The sequence below is a fragment of the Panulirus ornatus genome, chromosome 10 (assembly GCF_036320965.1).
Source record: "Panulirus ornatus isolate Po-2019 chromosome 10, ASM3632096v1, whole genome shotgun sequence".
NCBI classification, from domain to species: domain Eukaryota; kingdom Metazoa; phylum Arthropoda; class Malacostraca; order Decapoda; family Palinuridae; genus Panulirus; species Panulirus ornatus.
In genome coordinates, this window is record NC_092233.1 from 27,366,187 (window position 1) to 27,382,168 (window position 15,982).

Here is a 15,982-nt window from a genome sequence, read left to right on the forward strand (position 1 = left end):
AACATAGAATATATCACTACTCTAGTAGAGCAAGAGAATGTATTTCTATTTCCAAGTGTGTGGTACATGTGCATAAGATGACAAAGGAAGTACATGAGTATATTAGGATTTCAGATTATGAAGAAGCTGGTGTGGTTGGTGTTGCTTCCATTTCATATGAGCAAAACCTCTTGATCTTCATCCTGGACATCAAAGTAATTATCCTGATATGAATATTCCCCGCGTCGTCAGCTTATAATGGTACGTTATCACTACCAACATCTGTGTTAGCTGGCGTTCTTTCACTTCAATGGAAATTCATCCATCTCCGATAGTTTGGTTTATACAGAGCAAAAGAATTGACATTACAGGGTTGTCTGACGACGTCTCCTATCAAGGACAGAGGTCTTTTGAAAGAAAATAAATCAATATGATAAAGTGAAGGTGACAAAGAACTGTGGAGACGAGAGGCATGAGGAAGGACAGATATCTGGTGTAAAGAAAACGTATAATAAGTTTTGACCCCACAGCTCAGGTATAATAAGACAGGGATGAAGATAGGCAGTCCTGCCTGACACAGTCCGTGTAAGATGGTTCTGGTCATCATCTCATCACTCCTAAGCCAGGTAGTAGTCCCCTGGGCGCCTGCTATCTACAACCTACAGAAGGTGAAAGATGGTTCCGAACATGGCCTCAACGCTTCTAAGACAGGAGAGCAGCACTTCCCTGGGCAGCTGCTGTCTACGACCTACTGACATAGAGGGTTAATAAATCACGAAAGAAGATGGAGGATCAGAGTTCATAGGAAGCTGCTAAACTAGAGTGATCCACAAAGGTTATACTTCTAAAACTAGCCAGCTGGATAATGGCAGTATCTAGGGAAGTGTTCTTTCTCTAACCTTCTTCAGCCTCTTCCTGTATAACCTCCTCCCAACCTTCCACCAAACCTCAGTGTGAGCGTCCGGTCATGATATGCTGGAGACTTCACAGTTTCACCACAGTAACCCAGCACTATGTACAATCAGCGCAGCGCTTTAGAGCCCAAGTAGGACACTGTTTGGCCGAAAAAAAAGAATGTCTGTATCCCCATATAAAATCCTACGCAACCCTCATAACCTTTGATATAGAGTATATATTTTCTGATAACCACGATAGCCATGCTTATGTTATCTCAGATAAAACAGTGAACTCATCCGAGGTTGGCGCTAACGAACAAAACTGTGCTTCAAGTACTCATAAAAGACAGATGTCTACATTGATACAAGGAGGATGAGGGATCAAGTGTGGAGCAGTCCATCTCACCTTCACGCCGATGCCCTGGAGTGGGTAGCCTTGGAAGTCGCGCCTGCGATCGTATCTACTCCCGTTCAGGGTCACCTGGTAGCCCAGGGTTCGATTCCAGAATCCGATCGACTCCACTAACGGCCCGCTCTTCGGCCCTACGCGGTACACACTCTGGACCTGGAAGGATGGAAGAGGAGGAGTGCAGTCGTGGTTGCTGGTCAGGGGTCGTGGTTACCCACGGGTCGTACCAGGACCTCAGATGGTGTAGGCAGTCGTTTATGGTGTGTCTACTTGGGTGTTGCGGAGTTAGTTATGCCAAGGACGACGTGTTGGTAATACGTGCAACTTTAGAATCATTACACAGTGGTTGTGGTCGATATTGTTACCCAGTGGTTGTGGTCGATGTTGTTACCTAGTGGTTGTGGTCGATGTTATTACCCAGTGGTTGTGGTTGATGTTGTTACCCAGTGGTTGTGGTTGATGTTGTTACCCAGTGGTTGTGGTTGATGTTGTTACCCAGTGGTTGTGGTTGATGTTGTTACCCAGTGGTTGTGGTTGATGTTGTTACCCAGTGGTTGTGGTCGATGTTGTTACCCAGTGGTTGTGGTCGATGTTATTACCCAGTGGTTGTGGTCGATATTGTTACCCAGTGGTTGTGGTCGATGTTGTTACCCAGTGGTTGTGGTCGATGTTATTACCCAGTGGTTGTGGTCGATATTGTTACCCAGTGGTTGTGGTCGATGTTGTTACCCAGTGGTTGTGGTCGATATTGTTACCCAGTGGTTGTGGTCGATGTTATTACCCAGTGGTTGTGGTCGATATTGTTACCCAGTGGTTGCGGTCGATGTTGTTACCCAGTGGTTGTGGTCGATGTTGTTACCCAGTGGTTGTGGTTTACAGTTTACGGCTGATCACCGGCAGAGGCTGGTCAATGATGTTTGTTTACCAGTGGATGTGGTCTTTCAAAAGGCGTCCTCAGTGGAGGTGATTTTTATCATGACGTTTTTGTGCCACATCACCTTGCAAGTCTCCATGCGGATCTCCGTGCATGTCTCCGTGCGTATTTCCGTGCATGTCTCCATGCGTATCTCCGTGCATGTCTCCGTGTGAATATAGGTACTGTTAGCAAGTACAATTTGGCGGACGAACACAAAAAAAGTATGAGAATTAAAGGGTATACAGTTTACGTAGTCATTTCCACAAATTGGAGTTACATATTCCACGTCAGATTCATTCAGTCCGAACGCTGGTACACGCTTCACTCCGATGATAAGTCTTGCGTAACTACTGGATACAAATTACATGTTTGATATTACGTAAACGAATGTGATGCATAACTAAGTATAGGTCACGTTCTTTTTGGGAAGGCCACTCACGAGCGTAAGGAAGAAACGCGTTAATGATTGCAAAAATCATGAGACATTTTTCACACTTCTTATTTCATTCACTCAAGATTCATTTTTTTCCCCCTTTATTGGCTTAGTCCGGCACAAGGGACGATGGCTTCGTCTGTCTGGCTATAGTGACCAAATAGAGTGACCTTCATTTTGAGTTATAATTACTTTACCGTAATATATAATGACCAACACTGACTCGATAGTGACCTAACTTGACCTACATTGACCTATCTTCACATATAGCAGCCTACTTTGCCATACAGTTACATATCTAGACCTCCCTTGACCTTCATGGACTGCAAAACAATGACCTGATCGGAATCATTGTCTTCCTCTTAACCCTCAGCGACCAGATAGGTTTTCCACTGATGATTTAAGCTGTAGGACTTTCAGTAAATTGTTTTGACCTGTAATTCTCCTATTTTGATCTAAAGTGAAGCAGCTCGGGCTTAGGTGACCCATCCTGATCTACAGTGACCCCGAGATGACGTTCGAGATCCCATCTTGACCAAGTACAGTGACCTGATTTGTTGTAAAAAAAGATTTAGCTTAACATCCAGTGATCCATTTCGACCTTTAGTGACGCACATTATCCTGCACTGAGCCCATCTTAACCTTCAGACATCATCCTCGACACAAGAAGGCACACTCCCTGGACGTGCATTGTCTTCTCTTGCCCTGAGGGTGAGGTCAACCCTCTACCCTTACAGCAACACTACTTCATTCCCTCCTGCTGACCTTCCTGACGCTACAAGACCCGCACCTTATCCAATATTTACCTACGCTGGCACGCATCAAACACTCCCCACACCACTCCACTTACAGCTGGCCACGCTGACACAGATCATGACCCAACTTGCCCTGTAATAAAATAGCTCAACTTACAGTGGTTAAATGCAATATTCTATCCTTCGACTACTCTTTACACCACTGACCTTCTTCAATCGCTTAACTCTGACCTGGTTCTTCATTCTAGATTACAATGGCTGATATTGGCTGATACTGACTTTATCTGACCTAGCTGGACCCCGTCTGCAGATACACTGACAAACATTCACATCATTCTACAGTGAGGCAGTCAGGATAACCCATCCAGACTGAACACGAACTGTTGTTACCAGCCGTGACGTGACATGGCTCATCCCGACCAACACTGATCACCGTGTTGATCTACGGTGATCTGTCAACCACTGTAGAAAGACCCACCTGAGCGTAGCAGCTGTTGTAGGTGGCTACGAGGACGTTGGAGTCTATGAAGAGGTTAAGGAGCTGGGCTTGGCGTAGCAAGGTGGGGAGCCCCGACTCCTGTCCCTCCTCCTCCAGCAGCAGCAGGAGCCAGTTGGTGGTGTCCAGCATTCCCTCATCGCTCGCCTGCAGGCACCCGGAGAGGTAGTGAACCACAGGGAGGGAGGGAAGCCACCGTGAGCCGCTAACAGGCAGGGTGAGTCGCAGTGATGGAGGGAGAAACGTATATGAAGAGGGGGAGAATGATGGAAAGAAGAGGGAGGACACAAGGAGCGGAGGAAACTCTCCCAAGGGAGGATGATAGTAACCAGAAGGAGGGAACAGAAAGAAACAGTGGGAGTGATGGCAGTCAGGGAGAGAGGGGAAGGAAGTCACATGGGAGAGTGGGAGGTATGTGTGTGTGTGTGTGTGTGTGTGTGTGTGTGTGTGTGTGTGTGTGTGTGTGTGTATTAACGCCATCTGCAGCATAATCTATAACTAAATCTCTTACATTTTGTATAATCACAAGTACTTTTCAGTTAATTGTTAAACGAATCATCAAACTGCATCAACCACTTCCATACCTTCAGTCAGTTATACAAGTGGTGACGACACTGAAGTAAACATAGTTATATTCAGACTCGGTGGAAAGTCTTGGTACCTTGTCCAGTACTGCCATGGTGGCGTTACTGTAGACGAGGACGAAGCTCTCGTGGGTGTAGGACTCTTCCTGTTCAAGGCTTAGGTGGTACTGGTGCGCGGCCACGGTCACCCTCGCCGCCCACAACCGAAGCAGAAGGCCGCTTCCCCTCAAACACCGCGGGTGGAGAAGACCTGCTTGAGGGTTGGGGGTTGAGGGGTGGGGGTGGGTTGGGGGGGGGTGATAGAGACGACTGGTGAGCTGGGAGGCATAAACCTGGGTGTGAGCCATGTGTGTCACCCGTCACCAACCCACTGAAGGGACGACCTCACACCAAGATATCACATGTGTATGATACAGCAGTCACAGGCACAGCGTGCTAACCACAATAATCTCTCTCTCTCTCTCTCTCTCTCTCTCTCTCTCTCTCTCTCTCTCTCTCTCTCTCTCTCTCTCTCTCTCTCTCTCTGTGTGTGTGTGTGTGTGCTTCTCTCTCAGACCTATGGAACTGTACCGGTGTATTGCAGGATGATGTTCTTTGTGTTTGGCCAACGAATGAAAATTTACAGACATTTCTCCCTTTGCTTAACAATTTAGTACCTTCCATCAAATTTACAGTGGAAGATGAAAACAATAGTATGTTACTATTTTTAGACTGCATGATCCATAGGCAAGGAAACAAGTTAAAGTTTAGCATAAACAGAAAACTTACCAATGAATGCTCATCTTTCTTTTTTCTTTTAAACTATTCGCCATTTCCCGCATTAGCGAGGTAGCGTTAAGAACAGAGGACTGGGCCTTTGAGGGAATACCCTCACCTGGCCCAATTCTCTGTTCCTTCTTTTGGAAAATTAAAAAAAACCGAGAGGGGAGGATTTCCAGCCCCCCGCTCCCTCCCCTTTTAGTCGCCTTCTACGACACGCAGGGAATACGTGGGAAGTACTCTTAATCCCCTATCCCCAGGGATAAATTTGATAACTATGGTAAACATATCTATCTATATATCTGATGCCTATTTCTCCAGGAACTCCCTCAAGCTGTTGGCAATGGCAAAAGAATATCCATAACTGGTGAACTCTAATGCTGCCTTCTAGCCTTTAGTGCCTCACCACTGGCAAGGGGCAACTCTACTGCAGACTAACTTTTATCTGATGTGTCTACCTAATGTTGCATCCTGCTACATTTACCTAAGCTCCTGCCTAATATTTCTACCTCCTATCTATTGCTCTTGCCAAAATGGAAGACAAGCGCATAGCGCTCACCACAGGAAGAATTTAGAGTTATGAAAAAGGAATTGTGTGAGTTAAATTTTGTCAAGTGTTGTGTAACAAGAGATTGTATTTTTGTAGATATATTGTGAACAGTCCATATATGGATAAGGCAGAAAGTAAACACAAATGTACCGCTGTCACTAACCCTTCTGATACCCAGACATAATATATTTATACCGGTGTTTAGCAGGTACAACACAACATTTTTGCTAGATTTAAGTGTTTGTCATGTTCTGAACATATATGTATACTAAAAACTGAACATATATATATACCAGATCTACACCATTATTAACTACCCTTTTCACAAGAGTAAATGGAAGTTGTTCCTAGATTCTGCCTGCGAGTGGTAATGCCATGAGTTAGAGGTCGCTTTCACCCAGATTGTATCATCATTAGTAAATGGAAATGAGTACAGCCATGTTGAGGGCATTCCAGTCACAGAGGAGCCTCCCTTACCAGTTCACACACGGACCTCAGCCTTGAGTTGTACAAGTCCTATAAAAGGAATCCAGTGGTTGCATAATGTAATGCAGAGGAATTACCCAAAAGAAAATGCATGTCTTAAAAGCCATGGTTTCATCATTAGGATCACATTAATATAGAAGCACCATAATGATGGTGACAATTGCATAGTGAGCCAGCACTTCATTGGTTGTCAGGTTGCCCTCCTTTGACCTAGGTAGCTGTCCTCTTTCTGCCTCACCCACACATACACTGGTGGCATTCTGTCCACAAATACACAATCTCTCCTTGTTACACATAACACATGACAGACTTTTAACACACAAACCATTCTTCTGAGGTGAGTGCTATGCACTAGCCCTGCCTTTTAGTAAAATGGCTGGATCAATAGATAGAAGTAGTAGGTAGGAACATTAGACAGGAGTATTATGTAGTAGTAGTAGGTTGGAACATTAGACAGGAGTATTATGTAGAAGTAGTAGGTTGGAACATTAGTAGTAATGTAAGAACATTAGTAGGGAGCATTAAGTAGAAGTAGCAGGTTGGAACATTAGTAAACACATTAGGTTGTTGTAATTGGTAGGATCATTTGATAGGAGCCTGTAAAAACACTGCCCTCTGTCAGTGGCCTGCAGGGTGAGGCACTAAAGGCTAGGAAAAGCACTGGAGTTCACCTGTTATAAAGACTTTTGCCATGGCCACCCCCTCAAGGTAGTTCCCAAAGGGAACAGGCATCAGAAACATATATGGACAATGATGTATCTTTTTCATCTATAATTGGCTCTACAATTACACTAAACACAATAATCAACTTGGTTGTTACAAATGTCTTGGAACCTCCAAAATACATGAGTAATCAAGTCATCCTCTTTAAAATAATAGATCTTGTTTAGATGCTATAGACTGTTCCTTTCTCAGTAGTTACTTTGATAATACAAAGATTAATTTGTTCTGAAGAATACTGCTCTTACATCTGAGGTTGCTCTAACACTGTATTCATTGACAATCTACTTTAAATTAATCCACTGTTTAACTCAATTATACATCAAAACTAGTCATGAGTGAGGACATTTTTCTTCATCTACCAATTACGGTAGTGAAAAAGTCAATATCAATATTAGAAACATTTACAAGAGAAATCTTGACATTGTACAGGCTATTACATTAAAAATGCAATCTTGGATGACTTTTAATACAGGAAACAAGAGTACAAATGAAAATTAAGGATACTCTTTAAGTAACTGTGGTCAAACAGTTCACATGAAAAGAAGATAACTATCGAAAAACAAAGAATTTTCACATCATGAATGCTCATATATCCCTTATTATTCAGCTCAACATAACAGAGTTATCATCATTCCAGTCTATGTTCCTCAGGGAATTACGCATTTGCAGTCCAGAGTTTATTAATGATCAGTTTAAGAAGAAATATTCTTATGGATCCAAGTTAAAGTATCTTAGATATTTCATTGATGAATCTTTTGAGTTGGCAAAGAAATCATTTTATAGAGTTGAACCCAAACCTCTCCCTTTTGAGAACAATTTCATTACATTTCCCATGTTGCTTAAGTCCTTTAATATAAATGTTGCCTTCAGCAACAACAATACTACAAGGAATATCTTAATCAGGATCTTACCAGAAAGTTCTGCAGGATGCATTTATAGAATGCCATGTAGAAATTGTGATAAGTTTATGTTGGGCAAACTGATAACGATCTTTTTCTCAGACTCAAACAACATAAGATATGGTATATGAACAGGACAAGAATCAACATAAACGCACATATAAGCAGATATATACACATATAAATATATACATATTCATACATGCTTGCCTTCATCCATTCTTGGCACTACCCAGCCCCACAGGAAACAGCATCGATTCCCTCTGCTTCAGCGCATGATCAAGTCTTCTTATATGTCCACGGGGAAACGAAACACGACAAGTTACCAAGTGCACCCTCTCGCAAGAATCATATCATCAAGAGAGACACAAGACAGAAGTACGACAGCCAGCCAATATACAACGAAGAAATGCAGCTAGGGGGAGGAATGGGATGTATTTAGGGAAGCAGTGATGGCTTGCGCAAAAGATGCTTGTAGCAGATTAGAAAGGGTAGTGAGTGGTGGGATGAAGAAGTGAGATTATTAGTGAAAGAGAAGAGAGAGGCGTTTGGACGAGTTTGCAGGGAAAAAGTGCAAATGACTAGGAGATGTATAAAAGAAAGAGGCAGGAGGTCAAGAGAAAGGTGCAAGAGGTGAAAAAGAGGGCAAATGAGAGTTGGGATGAGAGAGTATCATTAAATTTTCGGGAGAATAAAAAGATGTTTTGGAAGGAGGTAAATAAAGTGCGTAAGACAAGAGAACAAATGGGATCAGCGGTGAAGGGGGGCTAATGAAGAGGTAATAACAAATAGCGGTGAAGTGAGAAGGAGACAGAGTGGGTGTTTTGAAGGTTTTACTGAATGTGTTTGATGATATAGTGACAGATAAAGGGTGTTTTGGTCGAGGTGGTGTGCGAAGTGAGAGGGTTAGGGACAATGATTTGGTAAACACAGAAGAGGTAGCAAAAGCTTTGCAGAAGATGAAAGCTGGCAAGGCAGCGGGTTTGGATGATATTGCAAGGGAAGTTATCAAAAAAGGGGGTGACTGTATTGTTGACTGGTTGGTAAGGATATTTAATGTATGTATGACTGACTCATGGTGAGGTGCCTGAGGATTGGCGGAATGCATGCATAGTGCCATTGTACAAAGGCAAAGGGGATAAAGGTGAGTGCTCAGATTACAGAGGTATAAGTTTGTTGAGTATTCCTGGGAAATTGTATGGGAGGGTATTGATCGAGAGGGTGAAGGCATGTACAGGGCATTAGATTGAGGAAGAGCAGTGTGGTTTCAGAAGTGGTAGAGGATGTGTGTATCAGGTGTTTGCTTTGAAGAATGTGTGTGAGAAATAATTAGAAAAGCAAATGTATTTGTATATAGCATTTATGCATCTGGAGAGGGCATATGATAGAGTTGATAGAGATGCTCTGTGGAAGGTATTAAGAATACATGGTGTGGGAGGCAAGTTGTTAGAAGCAGTGAAAAGTTTTTATCGAGGATGTAAGGCATGTGTACGTGTAGGAAGAGAGGAAAGTGATTGGTTCCCAGTGAATGTCGGTTGCGGCAGGGGTGCGTGATGTCTCCATGGTTGTTTAATTTGTTTATGGATGGGGTTATTACGGAGGTATATGCAAGAGTTTTGGAGAGAGGTGTAAGTATGCATTCTGTTGTGGATGAGAGGGCTTAGGATGTAAGTCAGTTGTTGTTCGCTGATGATACAGCGCTGGCGGCTGATTCGGGTGAGAAACTGCAGAAGCTGGTGACTGAATTTGGTAAAGTGTGTGAAAGAAGAAAGCTGAGAGTAAATGTGAATAAGATCAAGGTTATTAGGTACAGTAGAGTTGAAGGACAAGTCAATTGGGAGGTAAGTTTGAATGGAGAAAAACCGGAGGAAGTGAAGTGTTTTAGCTATCTGGGAGTGGATTTGGCAGCGGATGGAACAATGGAAGAGGAAATGAGTCACAGGGTGGGGGAGCAGGCGAAAGTTTTGGGAGCGTTGAAAAATGTGTGGAGGGCAAGAACATTATCTCGGAAAGCAAAAATGGGTATGTTTGAAGGAATAGTGGTTCCAACAATGTTTTATGGTTGCGAGGCGTGGGCTTTAGATAGAGTAGTGCGGAGGAGGGTGGATGTGTTGGAAATGGTATGTTTGAGGACAATATGTGGTGTGAGGTGGTTCGATCGAGTAAGTCATGAAAGGGTAAGAGAGAGGTGTGGTAATAAAAAGAGTGTGGTTGAGAGAGCAGAAGAGGGTGCTTTGAAATAGTTTGGTCACATGGAGAGAATGAGTGAGGAAATATTGATAAAGAGGATATATGTGTCAGAGGTGGAGGGAACGAGAAGTGGGAGACCAAATTGGAGGTGGAAAGATGGGGAGAAAGATATTTTGAGTGATCGGGGCCTGAACATGCAGAAGGGTGAAAGGGGTGCAAGGAATAGAGCGAATTGGAACGATGTGGGTTACCGGGGTCGACATGCTGACAGTGGATTGAACCAGGGCATGCGAAGCGTCTATGGGAAAACATGGAAAGTTTGTGGGGCCTGGATGCGTAAAGGGAGCTGTGGTTTCGGTGCATTATTACATGACACCTAGAGACTGAGTGTGAACGAATGTGGTTTTTCTTATCTTTTCCTGGCGCTACCTTGCGCGCATGTGGGGGGGAGGGTGTTGCCATTTCATGTGTGGCGGGGTGGCGACGAGAACGGATGAGGGCAGCAATTATGGACAGGTACATGCGTATATATGTATATGTCTGTGTATGTATATGTATGCATACGTTGAAATGTATAGGTATATAAATATATATATATATATATATATATATATATATATATATATATATATATATATATATATATATATATATATGTATATATATATATATATATATATATATATATATATATATATATATATATATATATATATATATATATATATATATATATATATATATATATATATATATATATATGTGCATGTGTGGCCGTTTATGTATATACATGTGTATATGGGTAGGTTGGCCCATTCTTTTGTCTGTTTCCTTGCGCTACCACGCTAACGCGGGAGACAGGGAATAAGCATAATGATTTATATATATATATATATATATTTATATATATATATATATATATATATATATATATATATATATATATATATATATATATATATATATATATATATATATATATACTATTATCTTGTAGAGGCGAAGGTGAAGATTTATAGAGGTTTTCAGAAAAGAAGAGAGAATGTTGTGGTGAAAAGAGTGGTGAGAGTAAGTCATCTTGGGAAGGAGACTTGTGTGAGGAAGTACCAGGAGAGACTGAGTACAGAATGGATAAAGGTGAGAACAAAGAACGTAAGGGGAGTAGGGGAGGAATGGGATATATTTCGGGAAGCAGTGATGGCTTGCGCAAAAGATGCTTGTGGCATGAGAAGCGTGGGAGGTGGGCAGATAGAAGGGGTAGTGAGCGGTGGGATGAAGAAGTAAGATTGTTAGTGAAAGAGAAGAGAGAGGCATTTGGACGATTTTTGCTGGGAAATAATGCAAATGACTGGTAGATGTATAAAAGAAAGAGGCAGGAGGTCAAGAGAAAGGTGCGAGAAGTGGAAAAAGACGGCAAATGAGAGTTGGGGTGAGAGACTATCATTAAATTTTCGGGAGAATAAAAAGATGTTTTGGAAGGAGGTAAATAAAGTGCGTAAGACAAGGGAACAAATGGGAACTTCAGTGAAGGGGGGCTAATGGGGAGGTGATAACAAGTAGTGGTGATGTGAGAAGGAGATGGAGTGAGTATTTTGAAGGTTTGTTGAATGTGTTTGATGATAGAGTGGCAGATAAAGGGTGTTTTGGTCGAGGTGGTGTGCAAAGTGAGAGGGTTAGGGAAAATGATTTGGTAAATAGAGAAGAGGTAGTAAAAGCTTTGCGGAAGATGAAAGCCGGCAAGGCATCAAGTTTGGATGGCATTGCAATGGAATTTATGAAAAAAGGGGGTGACTGTATTGTTGACTGGATGGGAAGGATATTTGATGTATGTATGCCTCATGTGAGGTGCCTGAGGATTGATGGAATGCGTGCATAGTGCCATTGTACAAAGGCAATGGGGATAAAAGTGAGTGCTTAAATTACAGAGGTATAAGTTTGTTGAGTATTCCCGGAAAATTATATGGGAGGGTATTGATTGAGAGGGTGAAAGCATGTACAGAGCATCGGATTGGGGAAGAGCAGTGTGGTCTCAGAAATGGTAGAGGATGTGTCTATCAGGTGCTTTAAAGAATGTATGTGAGAAATACTTAGAAAAGCAAATGGATTTGTATGTGGCCTTTATGGATCTGGAGAAGGCATATGATAGAGTTGATAGAGATGATCTGTGGAAGGTATTACGACTATATGGTGTGGTAGGCAAGTTGCTAGAAGCAGTGAAAAGTTTTTATCGAGGATGTAAGGCATGTGTACGTGTAGGAAGAGAGGAAAGTGATTGGTTCTCAGTGAATGTAGGTTTGCGGCAGGGGTGTGTAATTTGTTTATGGATGGGGTTGTTAGGGAGGTGAATGCAAGAGTTTTGGAAAGAGGGGCAAGTATGCAGTCTGTTGTGGATGAGAGAGCTTGGGAAGTGAGTCAATGGTTGTTCGGTGATGATACAGCGCTGGTGGCTGATTCGTGTGAGAAACTGCAGAAGCTGGTGACTGAGTTTGGTAAAGTGTGTGAAAGAAGAAAGCTGAGAGTAAATGTGAATAAGAGCAAGGTTATTAGGAACAGTAAGGTTGAGGGACAAGTCAATTTGGAGGCAAGTTTGAATGGAGAAAAACTGGAGGAAGTGAAGTGTTATAGATATCTGGGAGTGGACATGGCACCGGATGGAACCATGGAAGTGGAAGTGAATCATAGGGTGGGGGAGGGGGCGAAAGTTCTGGGGGCGTTGAAGAATGTGTGGAAGTCGAAAACATTATCTCGGAAAGCATAAATGGATATGTTTGAAGGAATAGTGGTTCCAACAATGTTATATGGTTGTGCGGCGTGGGGTATAGATAGAGTTGTGCGGTGGAGGGTGGATGTGCTGGAAATGAGCTGTTTGAGGACAATATGTGGTGTGAGGTAGTTTGTTCGAGTAAGTAATAATAGGGTAATAAGAGAGATGTGTGGTAATAAGAAAAGTGTGGTTGAGAGAGCAGAAGAGGGTGTTTTGAAATGGTTTGGTCACATGGACAGAATGAGTGAGGAAAGATTGACCAAGAGGATATATGTGTCGGAGGTGGAGGGAACGGGCAGAAGTGGGAGACCAAATTGGAGGTGGAGAGATGGAGTGAAAAAGATTTTGAGCGATCGGGGCCTGAACATGCAGGAGGGTGAAAGGTGTGCATGGAATAGAGTGAATTGGAGATGTGGTATACCGGGGTTGACGTGCTGTCAGTGGATTGAACCAGGGCATGTGAAGCGTCTGGCGTAAACCATGGAAAGTTGTGTGGGGCCTGGATGTGGAAAGGGAGCTGTGGTTTTGGTGCATTATAAATGACAGCTAGAGACTGAGTGTGAACGAATGTGGCCTTTGTTGTCTTTTCTCAGCGCTACTTCGCTCACATGGGGGGAGGGGGTTGTTATTTCATGTGTGGCGGGGTGTCGATGGGAAGGAATAAAGGCAGACAGTATGAATTATGTATATGTGTATATATGTATATGTTTGTGTGTGTATATATATGTATACGTCGAGATGTATAGGTATGTATATTTGCGTGTGTGGACATGTATGTATATTCATGTCCACACATGTATATACATGTATGTATATACATGTGTGTGTGGGTGGGTTAGGCCATTCTTTCGTCTGTTTCCTCGCGCTACCTCGCTAACGCGGGAGACAGCGACATAGTAAAATGAATAAATGAATATATACATACATATACACAAAATTCAGTACAATGACATACTTAGAGCTATTCATCTTATATCTTATATTCTCTGCTTTTTTCAGTGTTATTCTACCATTACGTGGGTGCTCAAGCAACACATGTCTCTGTTCCACCATTTTATACATTTAAGCTTTTTTCTTCACATAGGCATCATCAGGAATCTATAAAAAGAGGCAAATAATGCGTCACAAAACTAGGACGTGAAAAGTAAAACGCAAACAAAACAATCCGAGAATCTAAACTCAGTGGAAAACCTTCACAACCGACCCAAAGTAACGTCTGGCATAAGATTTACAGCAGAACTGCATGAAAATGGTAAGATTCCTTTGTTGGACGTAATCGTGAGAGCTACAACAGGATTTCTTGTTATCAACGTTTATAGTTAGCCCACCAATCAAGGGAATTGCATGAATGCACTAAGTGAATGCACTCAGAATTACAAAAGGAGTGTCATGCTTGCATACATAAGGAGAGCAATCAAGGTGTGCTCAACCTGGCAAGTTTTACACCATGAATTTCGACATTTCCGGCAAACGTTCACTAACAGGCAGACAACCTCAACATGACAGCATTAAATTTTACTACAGGAATACACTTACGACATCATATCGAAAGGACGAGAAGGTTGTGCGTGATATTGTTGCCATAAACTGTAAAGCAATTGATGAAGACAAGAATATCAGTCTGACACTATACTACAACAATCCGAAAACATGCTCTCTTGTCATGAACAACATTATGGTAGGTCTCTCTGGAAGTCTGAATCGTATTGATGTGGTATATGAGTGCCGATGCAATAGTGGGGACTCAGCCCCACCACATAAACTACATTGGACATACAACCTGTACACTGAGCCGCCGTCTCTCGCTCCACTTACAAGGTAGAATCAAACAACAGCATGAACGAAAACATGTAACGAGATTAACTAGAGATATTATAGTGAATAACACCAAAATCATTACTAGTTGCAGAGATCGGAGGAGACTATAGATATTAGAAGCCATATAAATTAAAGAGAAAGCATATGTCATCAACATCCATACAAACATGACCTGCCAATACGACGTAAACGGATGGGACACGTCATTGACCCGCCACAAGCTACCGGGGTCCGCCACTGCTAGGCGTCAGGGACATAGTCCTACTGCTAGGCTCAGAGTCATGGTCCAACGTTACGAAGGTTTGAGAGAATCAGACGAGCCCAGCCTGACCTCAGCTCCACATCCGGATAATAACGGTCTCGCTTGGCCCCTCTTAGTATATATAGCGAAGGACTCTCTTGTGTAATATTGTTCATCTGTCCTTTTTCCTCGATTGTAATTTTTTTATTTATCTGTTTCCATAAGATGCATTTAAATTGTATTACTGGACATAACAGTGTTAATTTGTTTAGTGTTTCCCCTACTTTTATGTGTTATGTGCTGTGTTTTTGTTTTTGTATCTTGTTTGCGTTTTACTTTTCGTATCCGAGTTTTGTGACGCAGTATTTTTCTCTTTTTGTAGATTCTTGATGCCTCTATGAAGGCGAAAGCTTGAATGTGTTAAATGATGGAATACGGACAACTGGTGTTTGAGCACCCACCTAATGGTATAATGATACAGAGAAGATTAAATACACAAGAAAGAAGATCAATAACTAGATATGCTGTCGTATTCATTTCTATGTGCACTAGAGATATTTTGCTCCCAGCGTATACTTATTAATTCATTTACCTTATTATGCTTTGTCGCTGTCTCCGGCGTTAGCGAAGGTAGCGCAAGGAAACAGACGAAAGAATGGCCCAACCCACCCATGTATATACATACACGTCCGCACACGCACATATACATACCTACACATCTCAGCGTATACATACATATACACACACAGACATATGCATATATACACATGTACATAATTCATACAGTCTGCCCTTATTCATTCAGTCGCCACCCCGCCACAAATGAAATAACAACCCCTTCCCCCCGCATATGCGCAAGGTATCGCTGGGAAAAGACAACAAAGGGCACATTCGTTAACACTCAGTCTCTAGGTGTCATGTATAATGCACCGAAACCTCATGTATAATGCACCGAAACCTCATGTATAATGCACCGAAACCACAGCTCCCTTTCCACATTCAGGCTACACAAAACTTTCCATGGTTTACCCCAGACGCTTCACATGCCCTGGTTCAATCCATTGACAGCAGTGAGGGGGGGGGG

General features: G+C 42.4%; 1 protein-coding gene across 1 annotated transcript in view; it reads right to left on the bottom strand.

The window, feature by feature from the left end:
• Positions 1–15,982, bottom strand: part of LOC139750620 (uncharacterized) — a 73,145-nt gene that overhangs the window by 12,863 nt on the left and 44,300 nt on the right. Inside the window, exons 2-4 of the mRNA XM_071665295.1 lie at positions 4,546–4,718; positions 3,867–4,031; positions 1,282–1,440 (exon numbers count right to left, since the gene is read on the bottom strand). Coding sequence (XP_071521396.1) covers positions 1,282–1,440; positions 3,867–4,031; positions 4,546–4,718 — 497 coding nt within the window. The remainder of the gene's footprint in view (positions 1–1,281; positions 1,441–3,866; positions 4,032–4,545; positions 4,719–15,982) is intronic.